The sequence below is a fragment of the Somniosus microcephalus genome, chromosome 4 (genome assembly GCF_052327205.1).
Source record: "Somniosus microcephalus isolate GS21.2 chromosome 4, FLI_Smic_1.0, whole genome shotgun sequence".
NCBI classification, from domain to species: domain Eukaryota; kingdom Metazoa; phylum Chordata; class Chondrichthyes; order Squaliformes; family Somniosidae; genus Somniosus; species Somniosus microcephalus.
In genome coordinates, this window is record NC_140990.1 from 212,157,056 (window position 1) to 212,182,808 (window position 25,753).

Genomic DNA, 25,753 nt, shown 5'->3' on the forward strand with positions numbered 1-25,753 from the left:
AAAATGGAGGTTAAAAAAAGAGGCTTCCACCCTCATTATAATATTTAAATTGACGTCCCGCCCCCTGGGAGCAGGTTGGTTGCCCGCCCCCGTTATCCCCCACCTCCCCCCCTGCCCGGTCCTGTCCCGCCTCCATTAAAACCGGAAGTGGCCAGGTTGGAGGCAGGATCAGGTCGGAAATCCCATGTTTAACAATTTAACTACCCCCCGCTCCAAACCCACACTTTTTTTAGGTTAAAATTCACTAGGAATATAACATTAATCTGGACACTGCTGCGAGAAATTTGGGAGAAAAATCATACAGGCCTTAAAAACATTGTGGTTTTTTTTTCATTTTCATTGTAGACTTTTGTTTATTAGTTATAAAAATATTGGAGGTGGGGGAAAAGAGGCTGTTTGGCTGATGTGCCGGGAACAGTCGGCGAGGGAGTCAGGGTTTGGGGGGAAAGAGGGAGACTGGGGGTCAGGTGATTGGGAAAGAGGGAGTGGGATGGGCATGGGGACCAGTGTTTTCTGCAGTGCCGGGATAGCAGCAGCAGTAACATAGTGAGTGGGAGTGGCGCTGAAAGAAATTTTATACAGTGAAAGTATTTGTGTTGTGTTATAGGGGGTCTGTGGAATTTTTATAACATGGGAGGGGGGCCTCAGAACCAAAAAGGTTGTGAACCCCTGGCCTAGAGGATGTAACATATTTGTAACAGTGGCTGCTCCAGCATTAGTTATCTAGAGCTTGCTTCTCAGTCTGCCTGCTTCAGGTCCTGTAACTATCACCTGTGATGTTTTAATCAGAAAATGCTGAGCTTCAGGCACAAGGCACTGCTAGAATTTTATTATCGAGTGAAAAATGCGCTCACAGAATGGATTCTGAATAGACAAATAAATAGGAAATGTCATTTATAAGTTTGCCCTAATATTTATATCCAGAAGCTCACTCGTGCAGTTTCCTATTGTCAGAAAGGCTAGTTTGACAGTGTCACTCTTTTGGATTTTTTCTCTCCCCAAACAAAAGAAATGCCTTTTTTTCCTGAAGATAGGGGCCGTGAAATTCGGCCCATTTGTGGCGGCCGTTAAGGCTGGCTTGGATGAAAAAATGGCGGCCGCCTCGCTTCCGCCCACTTCCGGTGCAGAACGCGGTGGCCGCCATTTTGGGCAGGTCGGCAGCTCTGCCGTTGCCTGCGCTCGCTCCAGATATGGAAATGAATCAGATTGTGACGGCAATCAGTGTGCAACGCTGAATTGATGCACGATCCGGTATTGTGGACATCATCGCTCCTTTTAACGCCCTCTCCAAAGCATGCATGGCAGAACATGCATGCAGCTGTACAACAGACCCCCGCCAGTGCTTCTTAAAGGGGCACACGCAACTTTCAGGTAAGATTAGATTGTTGCTTTTGATCTGGTTTCTTTATATTTTATTGGAGTAGTGGCTTGGTGTAATACATTTAAAGTTGTTGAAGTGTGCAGAGAGTGCTGCTGGATGTTTGCAAAGGTTTGGCTCTTAAAGGAAGGCCTCTGAGAACACCACTTGCACCCAGTCCTGGGGGCTCTAGTTGCAGTCGCAGTCGCACTTGGGCTGCAGCATAACATGGAGATGGAGCAGAGGCAGCAAAGGGGACAAGCTGCTCACAGAGGGAGGAGGAGGAGGAAGAGGAGAAGGAAGATGAAGAAGCAGAAGAGGGAAAAGCAGAAGAGGAGGAAGCAGAAGGAAGGAAGCAACCCAGACAGTCCCTTTCTGGCTGAGATATCCAGGATCAAAACTTCCGCCTGCGGTACCAGTGACCACAACCCCAATTCCCCTTTCAACATTTGTCCCACACCTTACCTTCCCTCTGTTACTGACCATCACAGCATCCTCTTGGCCACAATGTTGAAATAAAAACCACCACTACGCAAACTTTCCAATCCAACTTTATCCATATATGCATCCAGTATTACATCAAAAAATCAACTAATCACCCATGTGCATTCCCTCAGTGAGTGTCTTGCGTGTGCCTTTGCCTATCCTAATGCTCTTATGCAGTGTTACCCCAGTGGCTGCAGCATGGTTGGTGGAAGGCTGCTGACTTTCAGTGGGGAACGCTGCAGATGGCCTTGCAGGACGACCTCCAGGAGCTGGTGGCTGGGAGTGTGAAATCGAGTGACGGTGTTTTTTTTCTTCTTCTTCTTCACTCTCCTCTCCCTCTTCTTGTTGACCCACTGGCTGGGCAGGATGGATTTCTTGGGTGTTTGAAATGAGGAAGACACAAGGCTAGGGTTGTGGTGAGGGGAGGGATGTAAAGCAAGAGGTGCATGCTTACACCATGTGCAGCTTGTAAACCAGAAGAGATTGTGGGATGAGGGGGAAGTGAGATGTGAGAAGGAGGGTAACGTATGATGATACCGGCATCTTGTATTCTTTCAGCCCCGCCTCTGGCCAAGGGCTCAGCCATGCCCCTGACAAGAATGGCCAGCAGCATCTCCTCCAAGGGGGTAAGGTGAAGCTAGAAATGTGAGGTGTGCCTCATATTTGGTAGAAATTGCTGATAGGTGAGTGATGGGAGAGGGGGTCATGCATTGAGCAGTGTGTGAGGCTAGTGGTGCAGTTGGTAGGACACGGCTTTTAAAGATGCATTCACTGACCACTCGTCTGAGGTCATGAAACTTCTTTGGGTACTGGAGCCAGGTCCTGGGGGTGAGACTGCTGGCACTGACCGCCTCGGCGATCTGGTCCCACACATTTCTTTCTGGAGGGCCTCCTGGCCCCTGTGGGTAGAGGACCTCTCTTTTAGTGTTGACCCCTGCACAAAGCTCAAGTGTTGTGTCCGAGACCCTGAGTGCCCTTTCCCTGGCCTGCTGAGCCAGTTGGGTTGGTGCTGGAGCACTTCTACCATTTTTCATCAGCAGAAGACAGCTCACCTTTAAGAGGTGCAGACTGCCTTTAAAAGGAGCAGGCTAGCTTTAAGTAAAATAGCAAAATACTGCAGATGCTGGAAATCCGAAATAACAACAGAAAATGCTGGAAAAACTCAGCAGGCCAGGCAACATCCGTGGAGAGAAAATAGAGTCAACGTTTCGGGTAAACCCTTTGTCAAGACTGAAGAAGCACAGGAAATGAAATAGATTAAAAGGCCAGTATGGGGGCTGGGAGAGAACAAAAGAGAAGTGAAGAGACATTAAGGGGTATTCAAAACGAGACGAGATGGTGATAGGACTAGTGGAGACAAAAGACGGCTCTAGATTAGGTATGAAATGCGCTGGCAGAATGGGAGACAGCTGCCATGTGGGAGAGAAAAAAAAGGGGGGGAAGGGCCAAAACAAAGGTGAGGATAAAAAATATAAGTAAAAATGTAATAGCGGCCGAGGTTATGACCTGAAGTTGTTGAACTCAATATTGAGTCCGAGGCTAGCTTTAAGTAAAGCTAGCCTCGCTCCAACACAGCAAACTTCTGCCCCCTGCTGAGTGCACAGTCTGTCAGCAGCGCATTCAGCGCTAGGCTGTGTGCTGCAAGTAATATAATTAGTCGGCAGCATGAAGCTCACGTGCTGCCTGCCTTGAACTGGCGCAGGCGTATCTCACATCGCGGTGCCCAGGCCCGTTTCATCGCGCTATCGAATTTCACCCCCCATATTCTTTAGATTACAGATGGCATTTTTTCCCATTATAAAATATCCAAAAGCAGCAGCAAACCAACCAAATATCTGATTGCAGTGAGACTGGGTAACAGAAAATATTAAATCAAGAGCAAAATACAGTACTACACGTGTCGGAAACCTGAAATAAAACAGGAAATGCTGGAAACACTCAGCAGGTCAGGCAGCATTCATGGAGACCGAAATAGAGTTAACGTTTCAAGGCGATGACCTTTCAGAACAGAAAATATTAATTTGGGTTCATCTTTTGCCACGTGGCAATATAGCAGGCAGCCTGTATTGTGTCACTGCCGCTGTTTGCCACTGTGCCACACATAAAGCACTATTGGGCCCTGCTCTCATCTGCCAAAATTGCTCACTTTTCCAGAATCATTCTGGAATGCAACGATAAACCCCGGCTTCTAGTCTACGCTGCTAACCGTCTTCCTAAACCCTCTCCCCTGTCTCCTCCACCCTCACCTCCAACAACAAGTGTGAGGAGCTCATGGACTTCTTTGTCTCTAAGATTGAGACCATCCGTTCAGCTGCCTCTGCCACTTCCCTTCCTCCCCCTAGCCCACTGGGCCAAACTTCCTCTAAGGTTCCCCTCTGCCCTAGCCCTGAATTCACATCTTTCTCCAGTTTCTCTCCGATCTCCCCTCATGACCTCTCCATGCTCATCTTGTCCATGGGACCCACCTCCTGCTCCCTCGACCCTATTCCCACCAAACTGCTGACCGCCCAACTTCCTTTTCTGGCTCCCATGTTAGCTGACATTGTTAACAGTTCTCTCTCAGGTACTGTCCCCTTCTCCCTTAAATCTGCCGTCACCACTACTCTCCTCAAAAAAAAACCTTGATCCATCCGTCCTTGCAAACTATCGCCCCATCTCCAACCTCCCTTTCCTCTCCAAAGTCCTTGAACATGTTGTCGCCTCCCAAATCCGTGTCCATCTTTCCCGCAATTCCATGTTTGAATCCCTCCAATCAGGTTTCCGCCCTTGCCACAGTACCAAAACGGCTCTCATCAAAGTCACAAATGACATCCTTTGTGAATGTGACAAAGGTAAACTATCCGTCCTCATCCTTCTTGACTTGTCTGCAGCCTTTGACACGGTTGACCACTCCATCCTTCTCCAACGCCTCTCCACCGTCGTCCAGCTGGGTGGGACTGCACTCGCCTGGTTCCTATCTATTTAATCGTAACCAGAGAATCACTTGCAACGGCTTCTCTTCCTGCTCCCACAATGTTACCTCTGGTGGCCCCCAAAGATCTATCCTTGGCCCACTCCTATTTCTCATCTACATGTTGCCCCTTGGTGACATCATCTGAAAACACAGTGTCAGTTACCACATGTACGCTGACGACACCCAGCTCTACTTCACTACCACTTCTCTCGACCCCTCCACGGTGTCTAAATTGACAGACTGCTTGTCTGACATACAGACCTGGATGAGAAATATTTTTCTCCAATTAAATATTGGGAAGACTGAAGCCATTGTTTTTGGTCCCTGCCACAAACTCCGTTCCCTAGCCACTGACTCAATCCCTCTCCCTAACATCTGTCTGAGGCTGAACCACACTGTTTGCAACCTTGGTGTCACAGAATCACAGAATCACAGAATCTACAGTGCAGATAGAGGCCATTTCGGCCCATCGAGCCTGCACCGACACATATCCCACCCTATCCCCGTAACCCCACGTATTCAATCCCCTAACACTGAGGGTCAATTTATCATAGCCAAATCAACCTAACCTGCACATCTTTGGACTGTGGGAGGAAACCTGAAATGAGCTTCCAACCACATATCCTCAGCCTAACAAAGACCACCTACTTCCACCTCGGTAACATCACCTGTCTCCACCCTGGCCTCAGCTCAGCCACTGCTGAAACCTCATCCATGCCTTTGTTACCTCTAGACTTGACTATTCCAATGCACTCCTGGCTGGCCTCCCACATGCCACCCTACGTAAACTTGAGGGCATCCAAAACTCGGCTGCCTGTGTCCTAACTCACAACAAGCTCGCTGACCTACATTGGCTCCCGGTTAAGCAGCGCCTCGATTTCAAAATTCTCATCCTTGTTTTCAAATCCCTCCATGGCCTCGCCCCTTCCTACCTCTGTATCTTTTTCAGCCCCACAACCCCTCGAGATATCTGCGCTCCTCTAATTCTGCCCTCTTGAGCATCCCTGATTATTGTAAGAAGTCACACAACACCAGGTTATAGTCCAACAGCTTTATTTGAAATCACAAGCTTTCGGAGCGCTGCTCCTTCGTCAGGTGAAGTGGAGAAATGCATAAAGACACAGCTTATATAGTCAGAGAATAATGTCAGATGTTTACAGGTAATCTTTCCAACTGCCATTTATCAAAGATTACCTGTAAACATCTGACACTATTCTCTGACTATATAAGCTGTGTCTTTATGCATTTCTCCACTTCACCTGACGAAGGAGCAGCGCTCCGAAAGCTTGTGATTTCAAATAAAGCTGTTGGACTATAACCTGGTGTTGTGTGACTTCTTACATTTGTACACCCCAGTCCAACACCGGCATCTCCACACCATCCCTGATTATAATCACTCAACCTTTGTGGTCATGCCTTCTGTTGCTTAGGCCCTAAGCTCTGGAATTCCCTCCCTAAATCTCTCCACCTCTTTACCTCTCTTTCCTCCTTTAAGACGCTCCTTAAAACCTACCTCTTTGACCAAGCTTTTGGTCACCTGTCCTAATTCATCCTTATGTGGATCGGTGCCAAATTTGTTGTCTTAAAATACTCCTGTACAGCGCCTTGGGTCGTTTTACTACGTTAAAGGCGCTATATAAATACAAGTTGTTGTTGTTGTTAGCTGGGCACTAACAGTCGAGCAGCATTGCATCATCCTGGGCCTTTATCTTTGACTTCATACAGCTGAAGTTCAGTGTTGGAGACTTCTGGTACCTTAACCTTGGTTCCAGGGAGCTGAGCCATGAGCACTCTGTTAGATCCGTGATTCTGAGAGTATGATGTTTTCAAATAACTACACGGATGCTGTAACTTAACAATCAACAGGTGTTTACTGGAGTAGGGTAGTCTCAAAACTGGGGGTACAGAGGCATGCTCAAGGCTTATATACAGGTGTGGTCACTGCCGGTACTACAGTATACAGGAGCTGTAAAAGTAGTTATCTCTTAAAGGTACATACACTGCAATTCCTCCCCTTTTAGATTAGCAGTACCCATAATATTCAAATAACAATTAACACTTTAACATGCACATTAAACAAAAATAGTCCATTTATAGATTCAGTCTTTGGGGCGGCTTCCTGATCCTTTCTGGATAGCGCCTTTCCTGAGGTTCTTGCTCTTGGTGCGGAGGCGATTCTGGCCCCTTTTCGTCAGTTAGCTCATTAGTTTCCATTGCTACTGGTTCTGAGGTAGATGCTACCGGTATGTCGGGTTCATCCCCAGGTACTCGAGACATGAGGTTGACTCGTTCCTGTGACGCTAATATCTGATCGACGTGGCGTCTCACCATGTTCTCCCTGACATCCACTGTGTACATTAATGGCCCCTGCCTTGTGCATATCGTTCCGGGTTGCCATTTCTCTGTTCGGTAGTCACGGGCCAAGACTGGTTGTCCTACATTGAAGCTCCTTGTCGGCTTCTCATTGATGTGCTGAAATTGTTTATCCTCAACATTTCTTCACACATTTGGTCTGAGCAAATCCAGACGAGATCTCAACCTTCGGTTAAAGAACATCATGGCCGGGGTCTGGTTGGTAACTGCATGTGTCGCATTTCTGCAGGCTAATAGGAAATTGTCCACCTTATGCTGTAGTGGAATTTCATCATCGCACATGGCCTTTATCGCCTTTTTAAAGGTTTGTACGAACCTCTCAGCCAATCCATTTGTGGCTGGATGATACGGGGCGGATGTGCAATGCCTTACCCCATTCCTTCTCATAAATTTCCGAAACTCTTCGGACACAAACTGTGGTCCATTATCAGAGCAAATCTGCTCTGGCAAGCCGTTCCTGGCAAATATGGTCCGTAGGACTGCAATCATTTTCTCTGTAGTGGTTGAGGACATTTTTATCACCTCAGGCCATTTCGAGTGAGCATCCACTGCTATTAAGAACATTGAGTCCATGAATGGCCAGCAAAATCAATATGCACCCGTTGCCATGGAGAGGAGGGCCACTCCCATGGGTGTAGAGGGGCATGTGGTGGTGCATTTTGGACCTTCTGGCATCCTGAGCAGCTCTTGGTTAGGTCCTCGATTTGTTGATCGTGAGGTATTGTTTCGAGGCTTCTTCTACCTCCATTTGCAAGTACGCCTGGGCTAGATCAATTTTGGTGAAGCGTTTACCTCCAGATAGCGAGGCGAAAATATCCTCAATTCGTGGAAGCAGATATTGTACCGTGTGAAGGACTGGGTTCACTGTCACCTTAAAATCCCCACAGATGCGGACCTTCTTTGGTTCCCCAGGCGTATTACTCAACGACCTCTTCATTACAGGAACGATGGGTGTAGCCCACTTGCTCCAGTCTACTTTGAACAGTACTCCTGAACGTTCCAACCCTTCCAGCTCTGCTTCGACGGCTGGTCTGATCGCATAAGGCACTGGTCTGGCCTTAAGAAACTTTGGGCTTGCATTTTCCTCTATTTTAATCGTTGCTGTTATACCTTTTAGTGTTCCGAGTCCCTCCTGGAACACTTCTTTTGCGTCAGTTAGCATTTTTGACAGTCGTCCAGGTGTGACGTCGTCATCCTTTTTGGCCTCAACCTTTAGTGCCTGTATGGAATGCCAATCTAATTGTATCTTCCGGATCCATTCACGTCCTAGTAGTGGTGGTCCTCCATCTGGCAATACATATAGGTCCATTTTAGGTATTTCCTGGCCTTTGTATATCACTTTCACCCTTATTTTTCCTTTGGGGTAGACTTTTTGCCCCGTATACGTCTTCAAGACAATCTCTGTAGCTTTCAAGGGTATGTGTGAAAATAGCTGCTTGTAGTCCCTTTGGTTTATGACTGTTAGGGCTGATCCTGTGTCCAACTCCATTTTCACTTGGACTCCGTCTATCTTGAGTGTGACCCAGATAGTCTGGTGATCCTCCATTTTGGTTACCTTATGTAGTTTCAGGCAACTCAGCTCCTTGCTTCCGGAGTCTGTATCACTTTTCTGTTCGTCTGAACTACTGTCCTTCACCTTATGTACCTTTTTGTACTTCTCCTGTGGAGATTTCTTGCTGTTGGTTTTCTTCCCTGACCTGCAGACTCTTGCTATGTGTCCTGCTTTTCCACACTGTCTGCACACTTGGTCCTTGAACCAACAATCCTTCTGGTCGTGTGTTGTTCTGCCGCAGCGATAACACTTCCCTGTTCCATATGTCATTTCATTGGTGCCATATTCTTGTGGTCTCCGTTGTATCTCTGCAGCGCCCCTTGCGGCTGCTTCGTGTGATACTGCCATGCTGAAAGCCTTGTCCAGCGTAAGATCCTTTTCTGATAGAAGCCGTTTCTGGGTTCCTTCGCTTTGAAGCCCACACACAAACTTGTCCCTTAACGTATCTGCTAGTCCCACTCCAAACTGGCAGTGTTTCGATAGCTTGCGCAGTTCCGTTAAGTACTCAGCATTACTTTCGTCTTTATGCTGGTTCCTTTTGTGGAATTTAAATCTTTCTGCTATCAGCAGCAGTGTGGGGTTTAAGTGGTCCTGTAGGATTTCTACTATGCTTTTGAAATTCTTATTCACGGGCTTCTCTGGGGTTATTAGGTTTCGCAGTAAGCCATAAGCTTTTGCACCCATGGAATTTAACAAAACCAGTGCTTTCCTAGCATCTGGCACTTCATTCGCCCTGCAGTACACCTCAATACGTTCCACATATGTCACCCAATCTTCAACTTCATTGTCGAACGTAGAGATACTGCCACTGTTCGGCATCCCTTGGTGTGATTTAACTGTCAACAATGGCGTCTCCTGCGCTCTTCCTTCTTCTCCGCTGGCACAAAATGGCATCTCCCGCGCTTCTCTTTCTTCCCGCGCTCACCCTTCTTCTCCGCTGCAGCTTCTAAAAATGGCGTCTCCCGCGCTCTTCCTTCTTCTCCGTGGCTCAATGGTGTCTCCTGCGCTCTCCCTTCTTCTCCCCGCGGACACTGTTCAGCCCTTGAGCCCTGGCTGTGCTCTGCGCATTTTCTTTTTTGTGCGCCTTCCCCGTTTCCGCCGCTCGGTCCTGAACCCGGCTGCTGCTTTACCCTCTTTATCTCCGTTTTGTTTTTCCTCGATGCCGCTCGGTTTTCAACCCCCGGCTGCGCCCTGTGCGCTTCACCCTCTCTCTTACCCCGTCGACGCTGCTCGGCTTTTACTCTGCCGTCAGTCGGCTCCAGCCGCCGCTGTCCGGGAAGGGTCTGCGCTGTACCTGTTGTCAGTCTGTTGCTGGATCGTCGTGGCCGGGGAACCAAGCCCGGCTCTCAACAGCCTCCCCTGCGATGTTCACTCTCTGCCGGATGACTGGGCGGTTGCTCGTGGTCGACGCCCGTGCTTCTGGCCTCGACTTTCTTCCACCGCCCTCCCGGAGCAAATCCTGAAGGGAAATGCAGAGTTGCAGGTAGATTCGAATCGGCACTCGTCGCCACTGTTAGATCCGTGATTCTGAGAGTATGATGTTTTCAAATAACTACACGGATGCTGTAACTTAACAATCAACAGGTGTTTACTGGAGTAGGGTAGTCTCAAGACTGGGGGTACAGAGGCATGCTCAAGGCTTATATACAGGTGTGGTCACTGCCGGTACTACAGTATACAGGAGCTGTAAAAGTAGTTCTCTCTTAAAGGTACACTCATCCCTAAGTAGCAATAGTGTGGAGATGCCGGAGTTGGACTGGGGTGGACAAATGTAAGAAGTCACACAACACCAGGCTATAGTCCAACAGCTTTATTTGAAATCACAAGCTTTCGGAGCGCTGCTCCTTCTTCAGGTGAAGTGGAGAAATGCATAAAGACACAGCTTATATAGTCTGACTATATAAGCTGTGTCTTTATGCATTTCTCCACTTCACCTGAAGAAGGAGCAGCGCTCCGAAAGCTTGTGATTTCAAATAAAGCTGTTGGACTATAACCTGGTGTTGTGTGACTTCTTACATAAGTAGCAATAGGAGAACTTTACATTTCTAACGCTGAATGTACTAAAGCACATTGGGGTGTACACACAGAACTATAACACACTTTAACTTCTATAAGTGTTAGAGTAAGCTGAGAAACTATAACTGTAGGTCAGAAACAATGCCTAATTATGCTTCATTAACTACTCCATTTGTTAAGCTGCGATCTGCATTCAGTAATATTGATGTGGGGCTTCAGTGACGTTTTTAGTTTATTCTCCCTGTGCATTGCTGACAGGATTGTATTGGGGAGAGGAGGCAGTACCATTCTAACTGGAGAGAGAGTCTTGAAATTGCATTCGAAGTTTGTAATTTAAAACTATTTTGTTGCACAAATGGCAGCCAGTCCTTGTTTAATTATGAAGCAATTTATAGGGATAGGATTTATGAGGGAGTTTTCAATCCAATTTTGAACCAAGAGCCTCAATGATGGGCCAAAGTCCATAGTGCAGGGCACACACTAAGGCTGAAGAAAGTATTAGAGAAGACAAAATAAATCAATAAATCAATAAGTGATGCCAAAAGCCTGTAGATTTTGAGATGAAGGGAAGGCTGAGGGAGGTAAGGAGTTCTGTGGTTTTGAAGTCCTGGAAAAGAATGTGTTCGAGTAGAAGATGAAGCAATAAGTCTTGATTTCAACACTCTGGGGGGTGCAGGGAGAAGGAAGAGCTTGCAGGATGGTGTACTTGGAGCTTGGGAAGAATAAGAGGGGAAAGGTCGGAGGATCACTGACCATGGTAACATCAATAAAAAAAAGAGAGAGATGAGAAAGGTTGTGACAGGGAAAGAGAGGTTGGAATCAGTCACAGAGAGGATGCCGCTTCTTCACAGTAGTGAAGATTGTTTCTCCCTCCCACCAGTTTGTGGAGGATCTTTTATTCGAGGTGTACAATATCATTTACTGTTGCTGTAGTCTGTCTGTCTACACTTCCCTTCTCTTATTAGTGTGAACAAGTATCTTGGATAGTCATACTGTTATACACTTTCTAGAACAGTCTTTGCTGACTTTTGAGGTGGTGTGGTAAATCCTATCTGCCCACTTCCCCCCTTTTGAGGAAAGGAGGGTGCAATTAGGCCACATTTCAGCTTCTATTTTTATGTGTACTATCTGCTAAATCAAGCGTAGCATTACCAATGACTGTAATTTGTGTGTCTACAATTTTACAACTGAACATACAATAAAATATGAAGAATGTGAAGAATCAATCACACAGACAACTTTCTCTCTGAAATTACAGACAACTAATGCTAATCAGATGAGTGGTCTGAAATACATTTTATTTTTACCCATTTAAAAGGATTTGAGCCTCTGCTTCACCAGGCTTGTAGTGGTTAGACAGGGCAGAATGCATTTACATTTATTTATGTTTCCTTCTTCTCTTGCTAATTTTCTCCCCTTCCCTCTTCTCCTAAAGGCACTGACTGCTACTGTGAAGCAGTTCCAAGTGGCTAGAAATGATGCATGAGCCTGGACAGTGACTTTGGGCAGACGACTTGATCATGGGGAGTATCAGAGCTGACGGTGATCTTGACCTCACCTGATGGCTATCTGTCCTTATACCTCTCATTCAATATCAGCCAGGAGCTGAGAACCCATTGGCCAATTTTCCTCTCTCTAACCCAGGGTTGCGTAGGCCAATTGTAACAGTCCCACTGTCACCCAAACTGAGATAGGCCAACTCAGCACAGACTGGGGAGCAAACTCGGGACGTTCCTGGCCAGCTGCTGGTTGAACCGTTGAGGGCACTAGCATTTACGTTGTGAAAGTGTAGAATTGCCCACTGGTCACCTACACAATGTAGCCATCATCACCTACAAAACACACATAGATAGACACAGAGCCACAGACACACGTATGAATAGATGCAGACATACAGACGGAATTGAGTGCACATGTGCGCGCACACACACACGACACATACAGTGACACTGAAACACATACACACTGCACAGACACACATGACACACACATACAAACACAGAGACAGAAACACATACATGACACAGACTCACATACACACACATAAACACACACATGCATGCACACAGTACCAGATAATTTAGTAGTGTCTGTAATTTCACGTTCAACAGTGTTATTTTATCCTATTTGCTGTTGATTTTGTAAGGCGATCCTTAAATTTGTTTTCCTTACACACATACATACACAAGAAACATTTTTTGAATTAAAACACTGCCAAATTGTACTTATTTTAACTAACTTGTTGCACTGCTCCAGCTCCTATCTATAGTATCAAGCTGTTGGCAGTTTGTTTGGAAGATTTATAATGAGGATGAGCTGTGATACGAAGACTGTTCAGGAGATTTCAGTAGCAAGACCACTACTATACTCAGACCATTAGGGGACTGGTGTCACAAACAAAACACCTTGTAGGAAAAACTTCACCACTTGTCTGAATTACTCTCACTCAATCTATGAATGCCACAGCCACTCAAATAACTGCCTATAACTAACAGTCTCTACACTAGAAACATATGGAGCCTCTTCTCTTTTCCCTCTTCATTTTAATAGAGGCTGAGTTGAAAGCTGCCTGGCTCCAAGTCATGATGTCATGGTTGATTGCATACGCAAAGGCATTGCTTGATGGCTGGATGAAGGATGGGCTCCTAATTCACTTTACCTAAGGCTACGTGGGTTAAAACACTTATTGAATTTTAATTTTGTGCGTACTGGGGGAAGGGGAGAAGGAAAGCCCACACAGCATACGTTTGTGGTTGATTGACATCACTGGGGAAGATTTCTTCTGTGCCCTATCTGTAGTAAAGCAGTAAGCTCATTAGTAAAGAGCATGATAGAACAATCAACAGTCCTCGCCTTTTCAGAGAGTTCCGCAAACGTTTTGCCAGAACCTGTCAAGGAAAAGCTTGACTTTGTATTTTAACATGTTTCTTAAGTATCATTTGTTAAGAATAGCTTTTGAAATAAATTGTAAAAAATAAATAAGGAAATCCTGGTATCAAGACAGCAATGAATCCTAGCTAGGCAGGAGCTGATAACCAAGACAGAAGGGAAATTCATACTCAAAGGTTTTTTTTGGTTTATGTGTGGACTTATCTCCACTCCTTTTCCCAAATAAAGCTTAACAATTAGGATATTGATCTCTTTCTGCTGGCTGTTGAGATTTTGACTTGTCGCTACAGATCCCAAATGTTCAGCTGGTACTTGAATCCCTTTGTGCTCCGCGCTCATCGACATTTATTGGTTTATTTTTGGGCTCTTTCTAATTTGCGATTCACCCTCTTTTCACTTTCTGCACCAGAGCATGATTTCCTCCATCGTGAACAGCACTTATTACGCCAACGTGTCATCTGCCAAGTGCCAGGAGTTCGGAAGGTGGTACAAAAAATACAAAAAGATTAAAGGTAAATAGATTCGATAGACCTGCAGTTAACTCCTGTGTTCTGTAAGAATGGCATTGCACTTAGAAACATGCTGTCTGCTCATTCTGTGGTGCAAGTAGGATGTGTTGGGCTGCTTTAAAAGTCATATTTGCCTTGGTCTCATACACAAGCATTGGTGATATTTTTCTGCTTTTATTTATATATCCATGTGAGTCACATCGACAACTGAAACAGTTCCTTTTTAACCCATGGGCTCTCCTGAGGATCCCAGTTCAGTTCAATATTTAAACAATAAAGGACACACATGGGTAAGTCCTGTCAAATTAAAGACAGGCGGCATGATTGACAGACCAGACCTTTGCTCTTATCTATCAATCTTGTAGCCTCTCAAGAATTTAGCAAGACTTGTGGCTAGGTGCTGCTGTTATTGCTGTTCAATTGCACTGCAAAGACTTTTAATTAAGACTTTCAGTTCTTTTTATTAATCTTTTTGCTGTTTACACTCCCACACACACACGCCAGTAAGACGTCAAGGTATTCTTATTCAAACTCAAATTATTCCCATTGGCAATCAAGGACGCAGTGGAACCAATCCAATTTTTTTTGTCAATGAAGTCTGTTCTGTGGTGTAACACAATTCTTGTGGTTTTAATTACATCATTACCTGCGGGAGTGAAACTTGGAGTTCCACTGTACCCCGAGATTGTCTTATGCTATTAAACATTCTTGATATACATCCCTTTTGTGGTACAATTATACACAAAATGATATGTATACTTTATATATCCCATAGCAGTCTTACTCTTCATTCTGGTGGCCTGCCTGTCACATCCGGTGTGGTTAGGTAAAAGAGTTGATAATCCAAATTTCTGTAGAACTGTGCAACCACCAATCAAAATGGTGAGGCCACAAGAGTTCCTGTAGGTGATTTAGTGAACTCCAATTTTATTGGTGCCAAGGACAGAAAACCAACCAATCGCAGCACTTCATAAGAATAGTCCATTTTTCAAGTAGCTAAGTTGCCACTTAACCAATATAACTGACGAATGGTTCAAAAATTCAAGTGCGGAGTGTGCAGTACTTGTACATAATAGCTCCATAAAAGTGGAGACATTTCCAATTTATTCACAAGGCTTGCTCTTCCCAAACAGTAAGTCCAGGTCTTTGATATATTCAGCATCGTGTTTGATTTAAATCTGAGTTATCTTATTAATATATTTTAAAGGTGCATTATTGCCAGGGCCATCAGAAGCCCATAGGAGTGGATCATCTTCAGAAAATGTCAACTTTTCAAGCCCTCACTTCTTTCAAAGTCTTTCCCTTTTCAAAAACCCAGCGAAAATTGGACATTTTGTGGCTGAGATACCAACCCCCAATATTTTTCATAGTTGCTGCAGCTCTGAACATTCTCAATTTGTGCAGAACACATGATTTGGTCACAGAGATCAATGAGAAGTGAGGGTGGATGTGCTCAGCAGTCTACAAAAAGAAACCCAGCTTTATCCAGTTTGCCTGCTTCCTGGCTCCACTCTGGTGGATGAGTTTATTGTAGACCACAATGTGACAGCGCCAAATCCTGCAAAGCCATTTCTTTTTGGACAAGTGCAATAAAAGAAATTCACTTGCAGTAAAACTTTGAACCTCAGCAGCTCCAAGAATTTCCTCAGATTTTGGGACCAAATCTCCAAGGATTTTGACTCCAATTTCCATGGATTCCTAATGATCCTGACTATTGCTACTGCATCCTTCCGACAGCCAAATGCATACCACGGCCTCTCCAAATGACACCCTTCTGACTCATGTTAATGTTGGGTTGAACGCCTGCTGACTACAGTTCGAATTAGGACCAATCACTGCCTCCCTTCATGTCAGAACCAAAGTTGAAGTGCATATTCCATGGCAGTTGCATGCGTTTGATTCCTGTTCAGTGAATAACTTGATTACCAGGAATTAATACAACAACTAAAGTTAGGAGAAAAAAAATCTAATTTTGAACCAAAAACATCCCACAATGATGGATAACATAAATTCTCTAATGTTTACTGGGGGCTTTGATGAGCTAATTCCTACATATCAAGATTTAACTTGAAAAACTATTGTAATTTATTGCAGAAATGTATTAAAAATAAGTCATGTAAATAATTTATATCAAGTTTACAGCTCCTGTGAATTACTAACACTACTTTGAAACATTTCTTCTCAGATTTTTTTTATTAATTTTTTATTTGGTTTATATTAGTTCCTTCACAGAGATAAACATAATTTCTTTGTTTCCATTTTCATTAAATATTAAAAGCGCTTTGTTTGATTTTGCCTCAAATAATAAGTATTAATAATAACTAATATCATGAAATATTTATGTAAAGTAAGCTGAAGGTGTATTCAAGTACAAACCTAATGCATCGACCACTTCCCTATCTGGATCTTTAGGAATATATTGTTATTAAAACTGCGTCAGCTTTTGGTAAATGGATAAGATTTTTGTAATCCAACTTTTTCAATGTTAAGTGGATTATAAGACTTGAACTATGACTTCTATACCTACCACAGAGGCAGGAATGTTCTTTTATTTATTTAGTTATTGATAGAATTTAATTTGTAGTATTTATCATCTCTCTCTTTTACTCTCCCAGAATCAGCACAAGACTGGGTTCCTTCAGTGTTTCAATCAAACAGACTATTCAAAGGTATACTGTTCACTCCCACCACTCCACCCCCCACCCCCATCAGCACCCATTTGTACTCTGCAGAAAAGTCTGCTTTTTAAATAGTTTTTCTGTGTTTTTTAAAAAAGATGTAACATGTATTGTGTAGACAATTAATGAACACTCCATTTATCTATTCATTATTTTCAGTGGCTGTAGCTGACCGCATGCTCTGCATCACTTATTATGAATGGCAAAAGGACAATAGCCCATGACTTGGGCAGTGCTGTGGTGATAGCATAGAATCATAGAATGGTTATAACACAGAAGGAGGCCATTCGGCCTGTCGAGCCCATGCCAGCTCTCTGCAAGAGCACTTCAACTAGTCCCACTACCCCGTCCTTTCCCCGTAGCCCTGCAAATTTTTTTCCTTCAGGTACTTATCCAATTCCCTTTTGAAAGCCATGATTGAATCTGCCTCCACCACCCTTTCAGGCAGTGAATTCCAGATCATAACCACTCACTGCGTAAAAAAGTTTTTCCTCATGTCGGCTTTGGTTCTTTTGTCAATCACCATAAATCTGTGTCCTCTGGTTCTCGACCCTTCCACCAATGGGAACAGTTTCTCTCTATCTACTCTGTCTAGACCCCTCATGATTTTGAACACCTCTATCAGATCTCCTCTCAACCTTCTCTGCTCTAAGGAGAACAATCCCAGTTTCTCCAGCCTATCCATGTAACTGAAGTCCTTCATCCCTGGAACCATTCTTGAAAATCTTTTCTGCACCCTCTCTAAGGCCTTTACATCCTTCCTAAAGTGCAGTGCCCAGAATTGGACACAATATTCCAGTTGAGGCCGAACCAGTGTTTTATAAAGGTTCATCATAACTTCCTTGCTTTTGTACTCTATGCCTCTATTTATGAAGCCCAGGATCCCGTATGTTTTTTTAACCGCTTTCTCAACCTGCCCTGCCATCTTCAATGATTTGTGCACATATACCCCCAGGTCTCTCTGTTCATGCACCCCCTTTAGGATTGTACCCTTTAGTTTATATTGCCTCTCCTCGTTCTTCCTATCAAAATGTATCACTTCGCACGTTTCTGCATTAAATTTCATCTGTCACGTGTCCACCCATTTCACCAGCCTGTCTATGTCTTCTTGAAGTCTATCACTATCCTCCTCACTGTTCACTATACTTCCAAATTTTGTGTCATCTGCAAATCTTGAAATTGTGCCCTGTACACCCAAGTCAAAGTAATTAATGTATATCAAGAAAAACAGTGGTCCTAGTACCGACCCCTGGGGAACACCATTGTATACCTTCTTCCAGTCCGATAAACAACTGTTCACCACTACTCTCTGTTTCCTGTCACTTAGCCAATTTCGTATCCATGCTACCTTTTATTCCATCAGCTTCAACTTTTCTGGCAAGCCTATTATGTGGCACTTTGTCAAATGCCTTTTGGAAGTTCATGAACACCACATCAACCGCATTGCCCTCATCAACCCTCTCTGTTACCTCATCAAAAAACTCGATCAAGTTAGTTAAACACAATTTGCCTTTAACAAATCCATGCTGGCTTTCCTTAATTAATCCAAACTTGTCCAAGTGACTGTTAACTTTGTCCCGGATTATCGTTTCTGAAAGCTTCCCCACTACTGAGGTTAAACTGACTGGTCTGTAGTTGCTGGGTTTATCCTTACATCCTTTTTTGAACAAGGGCATAACATTTGCAATTCTCCAGTCCTCTGGCACCACCCCAGTGTCTAAGGAGGATTGGAAGATTATGGCCAGTTGCTCCGCGATTCCCTCCTTACCTCCCTCAGCATCCTAGGATGTGTCCCATCTGGTCCTGGTGACTTATCTACTTTAAGTATAGGCAGCCTTTCTAGGGCCTCCTCTTTATCAATTTTTATCTCATCCAGTATTTCAACTACCTCCTCTTTCACTATGACTTTGGCAGTATCTTCTTCCTTGGTGAAGACAGATGCAAAGTACTCATTTAGTACCTCAGCCATGCCCTCTGCCTCCATGCGTAGGTCTCTTTTTTGGTCCCTAATCAACCCCACCCTCTTCTTACTACCCATTTACTATTTATATGCCAATAGAAGACTTTTGAATTCCCTTTTATATTAGCTGTCAATCTATTCTCATATTCTCTCTTTGCCCCTCTTATTTTCTTTTTCACTTCCCCTCTGAACTTTCTATATTCAGCCTGGTTCTCACTTGTATTCTCAACTTGACATCTAAATTACGTGTTCTTTTTCTGCTTCATCTTACTCTCTATCTCTTTTGTCATCCAGGAAGCTCTGGCTTTAGTTGCCCTACCTTTCCCCCTAGTGGGAATGTACCTCGACTGTACCCGAACCACCTCCTCTTTAAAGGCAGCCCATTATTCGATTACAGTTTTGCCTGCCAATCTTTGATTCCAATTTACCCAGGCCAGATCTGTTCTCAGCCCACTGAAATTGGCCCTCCTCCAATTAAGTATTTTAACTCTAGATTGCTCCCTGTCCTTTTCCATAACTAATGATTCCACCTTATGATTCTGTGATCACTGTTCCCTAAATGTTCCCCTACTGACACTTGCTCCACTTGACTTACCTCATTCCCCAGAACCAGATCCAGCACTGACTGCCAGTTTGGGCTGTAGTTCAGAACTCACTCTTCCTTTAAAACCTCCTCTGCACGATTGTGCTCCAATTTCTTAACTGTGCTCAACGAGCAAAATTTTCCCCTAACTATTTTGTGAACATGTTTTATTTTAAGATGGGAGCGAAATTCAGAAAAGCAATAAGAGAAGACAAAAGTCCGTTAATATTTTCTGTAGGTGTTGACCCTCTGCTTGGTCATGCCTCTTTTTACCAATTTCAACATACAAGATGGACATATATCGCCCTTGGTCTGTACAGAAACATCTTCAGACTGTGCCTACTTCCTCAGTATTGGCATCAATGCGTTCAGTATGTACTGAGGCCCCACTAACTCCTGAAAAGAAATTAGAGGAAAAAATGAACACACAGAACAAGTATGCAGCATTGAAAGTATCTCAGTTTCAGTCCGGTAGCCAGTGAATATTTGTTTACGGTACAAAAGCTCCAGAACGGTATCTTGCTGAGAAAAGCAATAAGGATAAGAGAGACAGAAATAAGGAGCCACACATGTAATTCGGAGGCTGAGGTTCAGCTGTATTGTCAGGGTAATGTAAGGAGTATTGCTTTGCCTCTGGCCCATCTTGTCAATGGGCATAAGAACATAAGAAATAGGAGCAGGAGTAGGCCATTTGGCCCTTCCAGCCTGCTCCGCCATTCAATAAGATCATGGCTGACCTTCTATCTCAACTCCACTTTCCTGCATTATCCCCATAGCCCTTGATTCCTTTAATATTCAAAAATCTATCGATCTCTATCTTGAATATACTCAACGACTGAGCCTCCACAGCCCTCTGGGCTAGAGAATTCCAAAGATTCACCACCCTCTGAGTGAAGAAATTTCTCCTCATCTCAGTCCTAAATGGCCGACCCCTTATTCTGAGACTGTGACCCCCTGGTTCTAGATTCCCCAGCCAGGGGAAACATCCTCCCTGTATCTACCCTGTCAATCCATGTAAGAATTTTGTATGTTTCAATGAGATCACCTCTCATTCTCATTGAAACATACAAAATAAACATAGAGTGGAAAATGATTCTGTTCCCCATCCTTCAATTTGATAAGCACATAGGCATCACAAAATAAACACCTTAAAGTATTTGTAATTATTCCCCACAATCATCTCATTATAAACCAACTGTTTAATCCTTCTTGATAGGCTCATGCGGCTTTTATGTCAGTGCTGCTTTGTAACTGGCAGCGAGGATTTGGGTGCGAGCTGTGCCAGTTGACCCACCCGACAATATTCCTTTCCCTATGCACTTAGTAAATAACTACACTAGTGTCATCTAAATACACAGCCAGTCAGTCGCTCACATGCTCCATGAACCTTGCCACCTTTTGGAAAATACACCAGGAACCATTGCTGCAAATTGATGTCCATAGTGTCCGACCAATGCTTCAACCCCCCTCACAGCCAAGAAACATGCATTTCAAAAGAGAAAGCATATATATTCCATCATCGCTGCCTTCCACATGCAATCTGTGTGAAGAGAAATGTTCATCACATGATCCTAATAGAGGAACACAGGCCTCAGACAAATGAACGCAAACAACTTCAATTGTATTGTGATTGAAGGGCGTCAGGTGACCTGTTATATTTGGACCATTTAAATATAATAGGAGTCACGCTGCCAGCGTGTAAAAATGAACACGCTGTGTAAGACTTTCATTTCTGAAATGTATCCATTTGTGCAACAATAAACTTGTTTTGGGCTCTCTCTTTAACGCAGCAGATTATTTGCTATTACCTTGCAGGTAAAGTCATTTAGAACAACAGTGCCTTTTGAATTTTACTGAAATAGTTTAGGTTTGTACTGAATTCATTTTTTTTCTATTATGTTGACAATAATTACTAAGAGCGCTTCCTGCGCATCTTTCTTTTAAAATTTTAGTCGAAAGAGAAAATCTGGCGGAGTACTGTGTCCTAGGACAACGGCCATCCCACCTGACGAACATCAATCAACTGGCAAACTTAGCAAAGAGCAGCGAGCAATCTCCTCACGGCCAGCTCCAGCACAGCCCTCCCATCAGAAGCCAAGTGCCAGCGATGCAACCGATCATGAGTCCCAGTCTGCTGTCGCCGCAGCTGAGCCCTCAGCTGGTGAGGCAGCAGCTCGCCATGGCCCACCTGATCAACCAGCAGATAGCCGTCAGCAGGCTGCTAGCACACCAGCACCCCCAGTCCATAAACCAGCAGTTCCTCAATCACCCGCCTATCCCCAGGCCCGCGAAGCCCACGGAGCCTTCCAGTTCATCCGTGGAGGTCGCTCCAGAAATCTACCAGCAAGTCCGGGACGAGCTGAAGAGAGCCAGCGTATCACAAGCCGTGTTTGCACGAGTTGCCTTCAACCGTACACAGGTGCTTATTTCTTCTTTGCCTTTGTCAGAGAAACAAAGTTGAAAAAAAAGGTCATAAAAATGGGAACAACTATAGTGTCTGCTGAGTAAAATATCCTTAGTGGGGCAGGATAAACTCACTCAGTAAAAGCTACACAAACATTTTTTTAAAGAAAATAATTTTCTCTATACTGCCACCTCCACTTGACAAATTCCTTTGTGATTTACTTTATCTTCCTGAATTTATATCTATTGATTATCTTGGAGTTTTTTTTGACTACATGATAAATATTGGTGATATAATGAAGGACCTGGTTTGGAGGAGCTAATGAGCATGAAGTGAACTGATATCCACAGGTACAGTTACTGTGTTCTTCAACAACTGGATCATTCTGATTGTGCAATTTAATTAATTTCCCTTGCAAGACCAGCTCACTCACTCCTCAGGTCAGGTCCCCGATGATGTAACTAATACTCATTATTTAAACAAAAAATATATTTTTTTAAATGAAGAAAAGTTTTCACGTCAATCAAACGGATGTTAAAGTTAACTCGTATCTCTTTGAGTATTGTTATTTTATGGTGTGCTGATGGTGAGACTCCCTACTCCCTATTTAAAGCAAAAGCACTTAATAAAGGAACTTAGGGGTAGCTCAGGACCTACATTTACTGGAGTCAAGTGATTAGGAAGAAGATGTAATTAGAAAGTAAATTAGAAGGTGGGTCATGAATAGACGACTGGTAAGACTATAATGCAATGGTTTCATTGTATAATTAACTGCAAATCTTAGCTGATAACATGGACTAGAACGTGGGTTTGGTTAGGTAGGATCTTCCATGCCCACTATCTACAGACAGTCCTATCAGTTAGGGGAGACTTATCGAAAAACACTAACTATCCTTCTAATCATGCATTTGAACATTAGCCTTAGGTATCTGCTTTTTTGATAATGTGAAAAGATGGACAGATTATCTCAGCAAGAACCATAGACCTTTTCTAAAACAGGCTACTTGCTATTTCATCAATTCACAGACAATCACTGCACAATCTCCATCGTAGAGCTGATTTAGATATTAGGCCCATAAGTAAACAGAATTACTGATAGATGTTACACAAGAATGAATAACAACCTTAATGAAATGTGAGACTATGGGAGGGATTCCCAAAAGATATGCACTGATCTAAGGCCATACTTGACTGGTAAAGAGGTCTCAAATTGTAGGGTGGTAAAAGGCCAGCAACATTATGTATTTGGAGCATTGGGATGCACCGAATTCTGCTATTGTCCACCATTGCTGAGCTCCATAATTCGCAACATGTCCCTCAAAATAGCTGCAATCTATTCTTAATGATATTGCCTGAGGGAGGTGATGGGTGGGAATCGGTAAAGCATTTTTATCTTTTTGCTTGAACTGGATCCTATTTCAGGAAGGTGACACCCATGTGTCACTCTCCCACATTTACATTTGGTCTGAGGAGCTGGTCTTTATAGGCACTGGGCTCTACTTTTACACTGGGCCCTACTGATAGCAAACATGTGGGGCCAGCTACCTGTGCTCCCTTATCCCACCGACAGAATCACAGATCCATACTTATGTGGGATTGTGATTGCACTGGGATAAGGGAGGTGAAATGCAGGTGACGGAGAAGGATTGGGTTGCGCTCTGTTTAATGTTAATATGCTTTTAAATGTACTTGCTGGTTTATTGCAAAGAACAACGGTTTTCTCCAGAGTGGGAGATTTTTTTTTGAGAGGTTTGACACACCTGCCAGATCCCCTCTTTCTCCTTGTGACTGTGGTATTAATGGAAGTGAAAATGGAGAGGAAATGCCCCCTCTAGATCCATCCCTTCTGTTCCCGATGTATTCCAACATCATGAACTTTCAACATACTGTATTTTTTTAAATTTAATTCACGGGATCTGGGCATCACTGGCAAGGCCAGCATTTGTTGCCCATCCCTAATTGCCCTTGAGAAGGTGGTGGTGAGCCCCCTTCTTGAACCGCTGCAGTCCGTGTGGTGAAGGTACTCCCACAGTGCTGTTAGGGAGGGAGTTCCAGGATTTTGACCCAGCGACGATGAAGGAACGGTGATATACTTCTAAGTCAGGGTGGTGTAGGACTTGGAGGGGATCTTGCAGGTGATGGTGTTCCCATACGCCTGCTGCCCTTGTCCTTCTAGGTGGTAAAGGTCACGGGTTTGGGCGTTGCTGTCGAAGAAGCCTTGACAAGTTGCTGCAGTGCATTTTGTAGATGGTACACACTGCAGCCACGGTACGCCGGTAGTGGAGGGAGTGAATGTTTAGGGTGCCAATCAAACGGGCTGCTTTGTCCTTGATGGTGTCGAGCTTCTTGTGTGTTGTTGGAGCTGCACTCGTCCAGGCAAGTGGAGAGTATTGTATCACACTCCTGAATTGTGCTTTGTAGATGATGGAAAGGCTTTGGAGAGTCAGGAGGTGAGGCACTAGCCGCAGAATACCCAGCCTGTGACCTGCTCTTGTAGCCACAGTATTTATGTGGCTGGTACAGTTAAGCTTCTGGTCAATGGTGACCCCCCAGGATGTTGATGGTGGGGGATTTAATGATGGTAATACCATTGAATGTCAAGGGGCGGTGGGTAGACTTTCTCTTGTTGGAGATGGTCATTGCCTGGCATTGTGTGGTGCGAATGTTAATTACTACTTATCAGCCTCAGCCTAAGTGTTCCAGGTCTTGCTGTGGACAGACAATGTTCCCAATATTTTTTTTTGATGTGCTGTCCTTTTAAATTTGCTGCATAGTATCTTTTCCAGTGGCAGCAACTGGTGAGCGGCCTGTGCAGGACCTCCCGATTGGTGCACAGCCACACACATTCGGGGGAACATTGAGCATGGACAGCGCATCAAAAAAAATTAAAGGGAACATTGCTTCATTATCTGTGGAGTTGTGAATGGAAATGAACAGTGTGCAATCATCAGCAAACATCCCCACTTCTGACCTTATGATGGAGGGAAGGTCATTGATGAAGCAGCTGGAGATGGTTGGGCCTAGGACACTGCACTGAGGAACCCCCTGATTCCCATTGACTTCAGTTTTACTAGGGCTCCTTGATGCCATTCTCGGTCAAATGCTGCCTTGATGTCAAGGGCAGTCACTCTCACCTCACCTCTGGAATTCAGCTCTTTTGTCCATGTTGGGACCAAGACTGAAATGAGGCCTGGAACTGAGTGGTCCTGGCGGAACCCAAACTGAGCATCGGTGAGCAGGTTATTGGTGAGTAAGTGCCACTCGATAGCACTGTTGACGACACCTTCCATCACTTTGCTGATGATTGAGAGTAAACTGATGGGGCGGTAATTGGCTGGATTGGATTTGTTCTGCTTTTTGTGGACAGGACATACCTGGGAAATTTTCCACTTTGTCGGGTAGATGCCAGTGTTATAGTTGTACATAACAGCTTGGCTGGAGGCGCAGCTAGTTCTGGAACACAAGTCTTTAGCACTACAGCTGGGATGTTGTCGGGACCCATAGCCTTTGCTCTATCCGGTGTGCTCAGCAATTTCTTGATATCACGTGGAGTGAATCGAATTGGATGAAGACTGGCCTCTGTGATGGTGGGAACCTCAGGAGGAGACCGAGATAGATCATCCACTCGGCACTTTGGTTGCAAACGCTTCAGCCTTGTCATTTGCACTCATGTGCTGGGCTCCACCATCATTGAGGATGGGAATGTTCATGGAGCCTCCTCCTCCCGTTAGTTCTTTAATGGTTCACCACCATTCACGACTGGGTGCAGCAGGGCTGCAGAGCTTTGATCCGATCTGTTGGTTGTGGGATTGCTTAGCCCTGTCTAAAACATGTTGCTTCCACTGTTTAGCATGCATGTAGTCCTGTGTTGTAGCTTCACCAGATTGGCACCACATATTTACGTATGCCTGGTGCTGCTCCTGGCATGCTCTTCTACACTCTTTCTTGAACCAGGGTTGGTCCCCTGGCTTGATGGTAATGGTAGAGTGAGGG

General features: G+C 44.4%; 1 protein-coding gene across 4 annotated transcripts in view; it reads left to right on the forward strand.

Annotated features, from left to right (window-relative positions):
• satb2 (SATB homeobox 2) overlaps positions 1 to 25,753 on the forward strand; it is a 595,400-nt gene that overhangs the window by 65,760 nt on the left and 503,887 nt on the right. For all 4 annotated transcript variants that reach the window (XM_085985795.1, XM_085985791.1, XM_085985794.1 and 1 more), the window contains exons 6-8: positions 14,036 to 14,138; positions 16,751 to 16,804; positions 21,309 to 21,775. In XM_085985795.1, the coding sequence (XP_085841921.1) occupies positions 14,036 to 14,138; positions 16,751 to 16,804; positions 21,309 to 21,775 (624 nt within the window). The remainder of the gene's footprint in view (positions 1 to 14,035; positions 14,139 to 16,750; positions 16,805 to 21,308; positions 21,776 to 25,753) is intronic.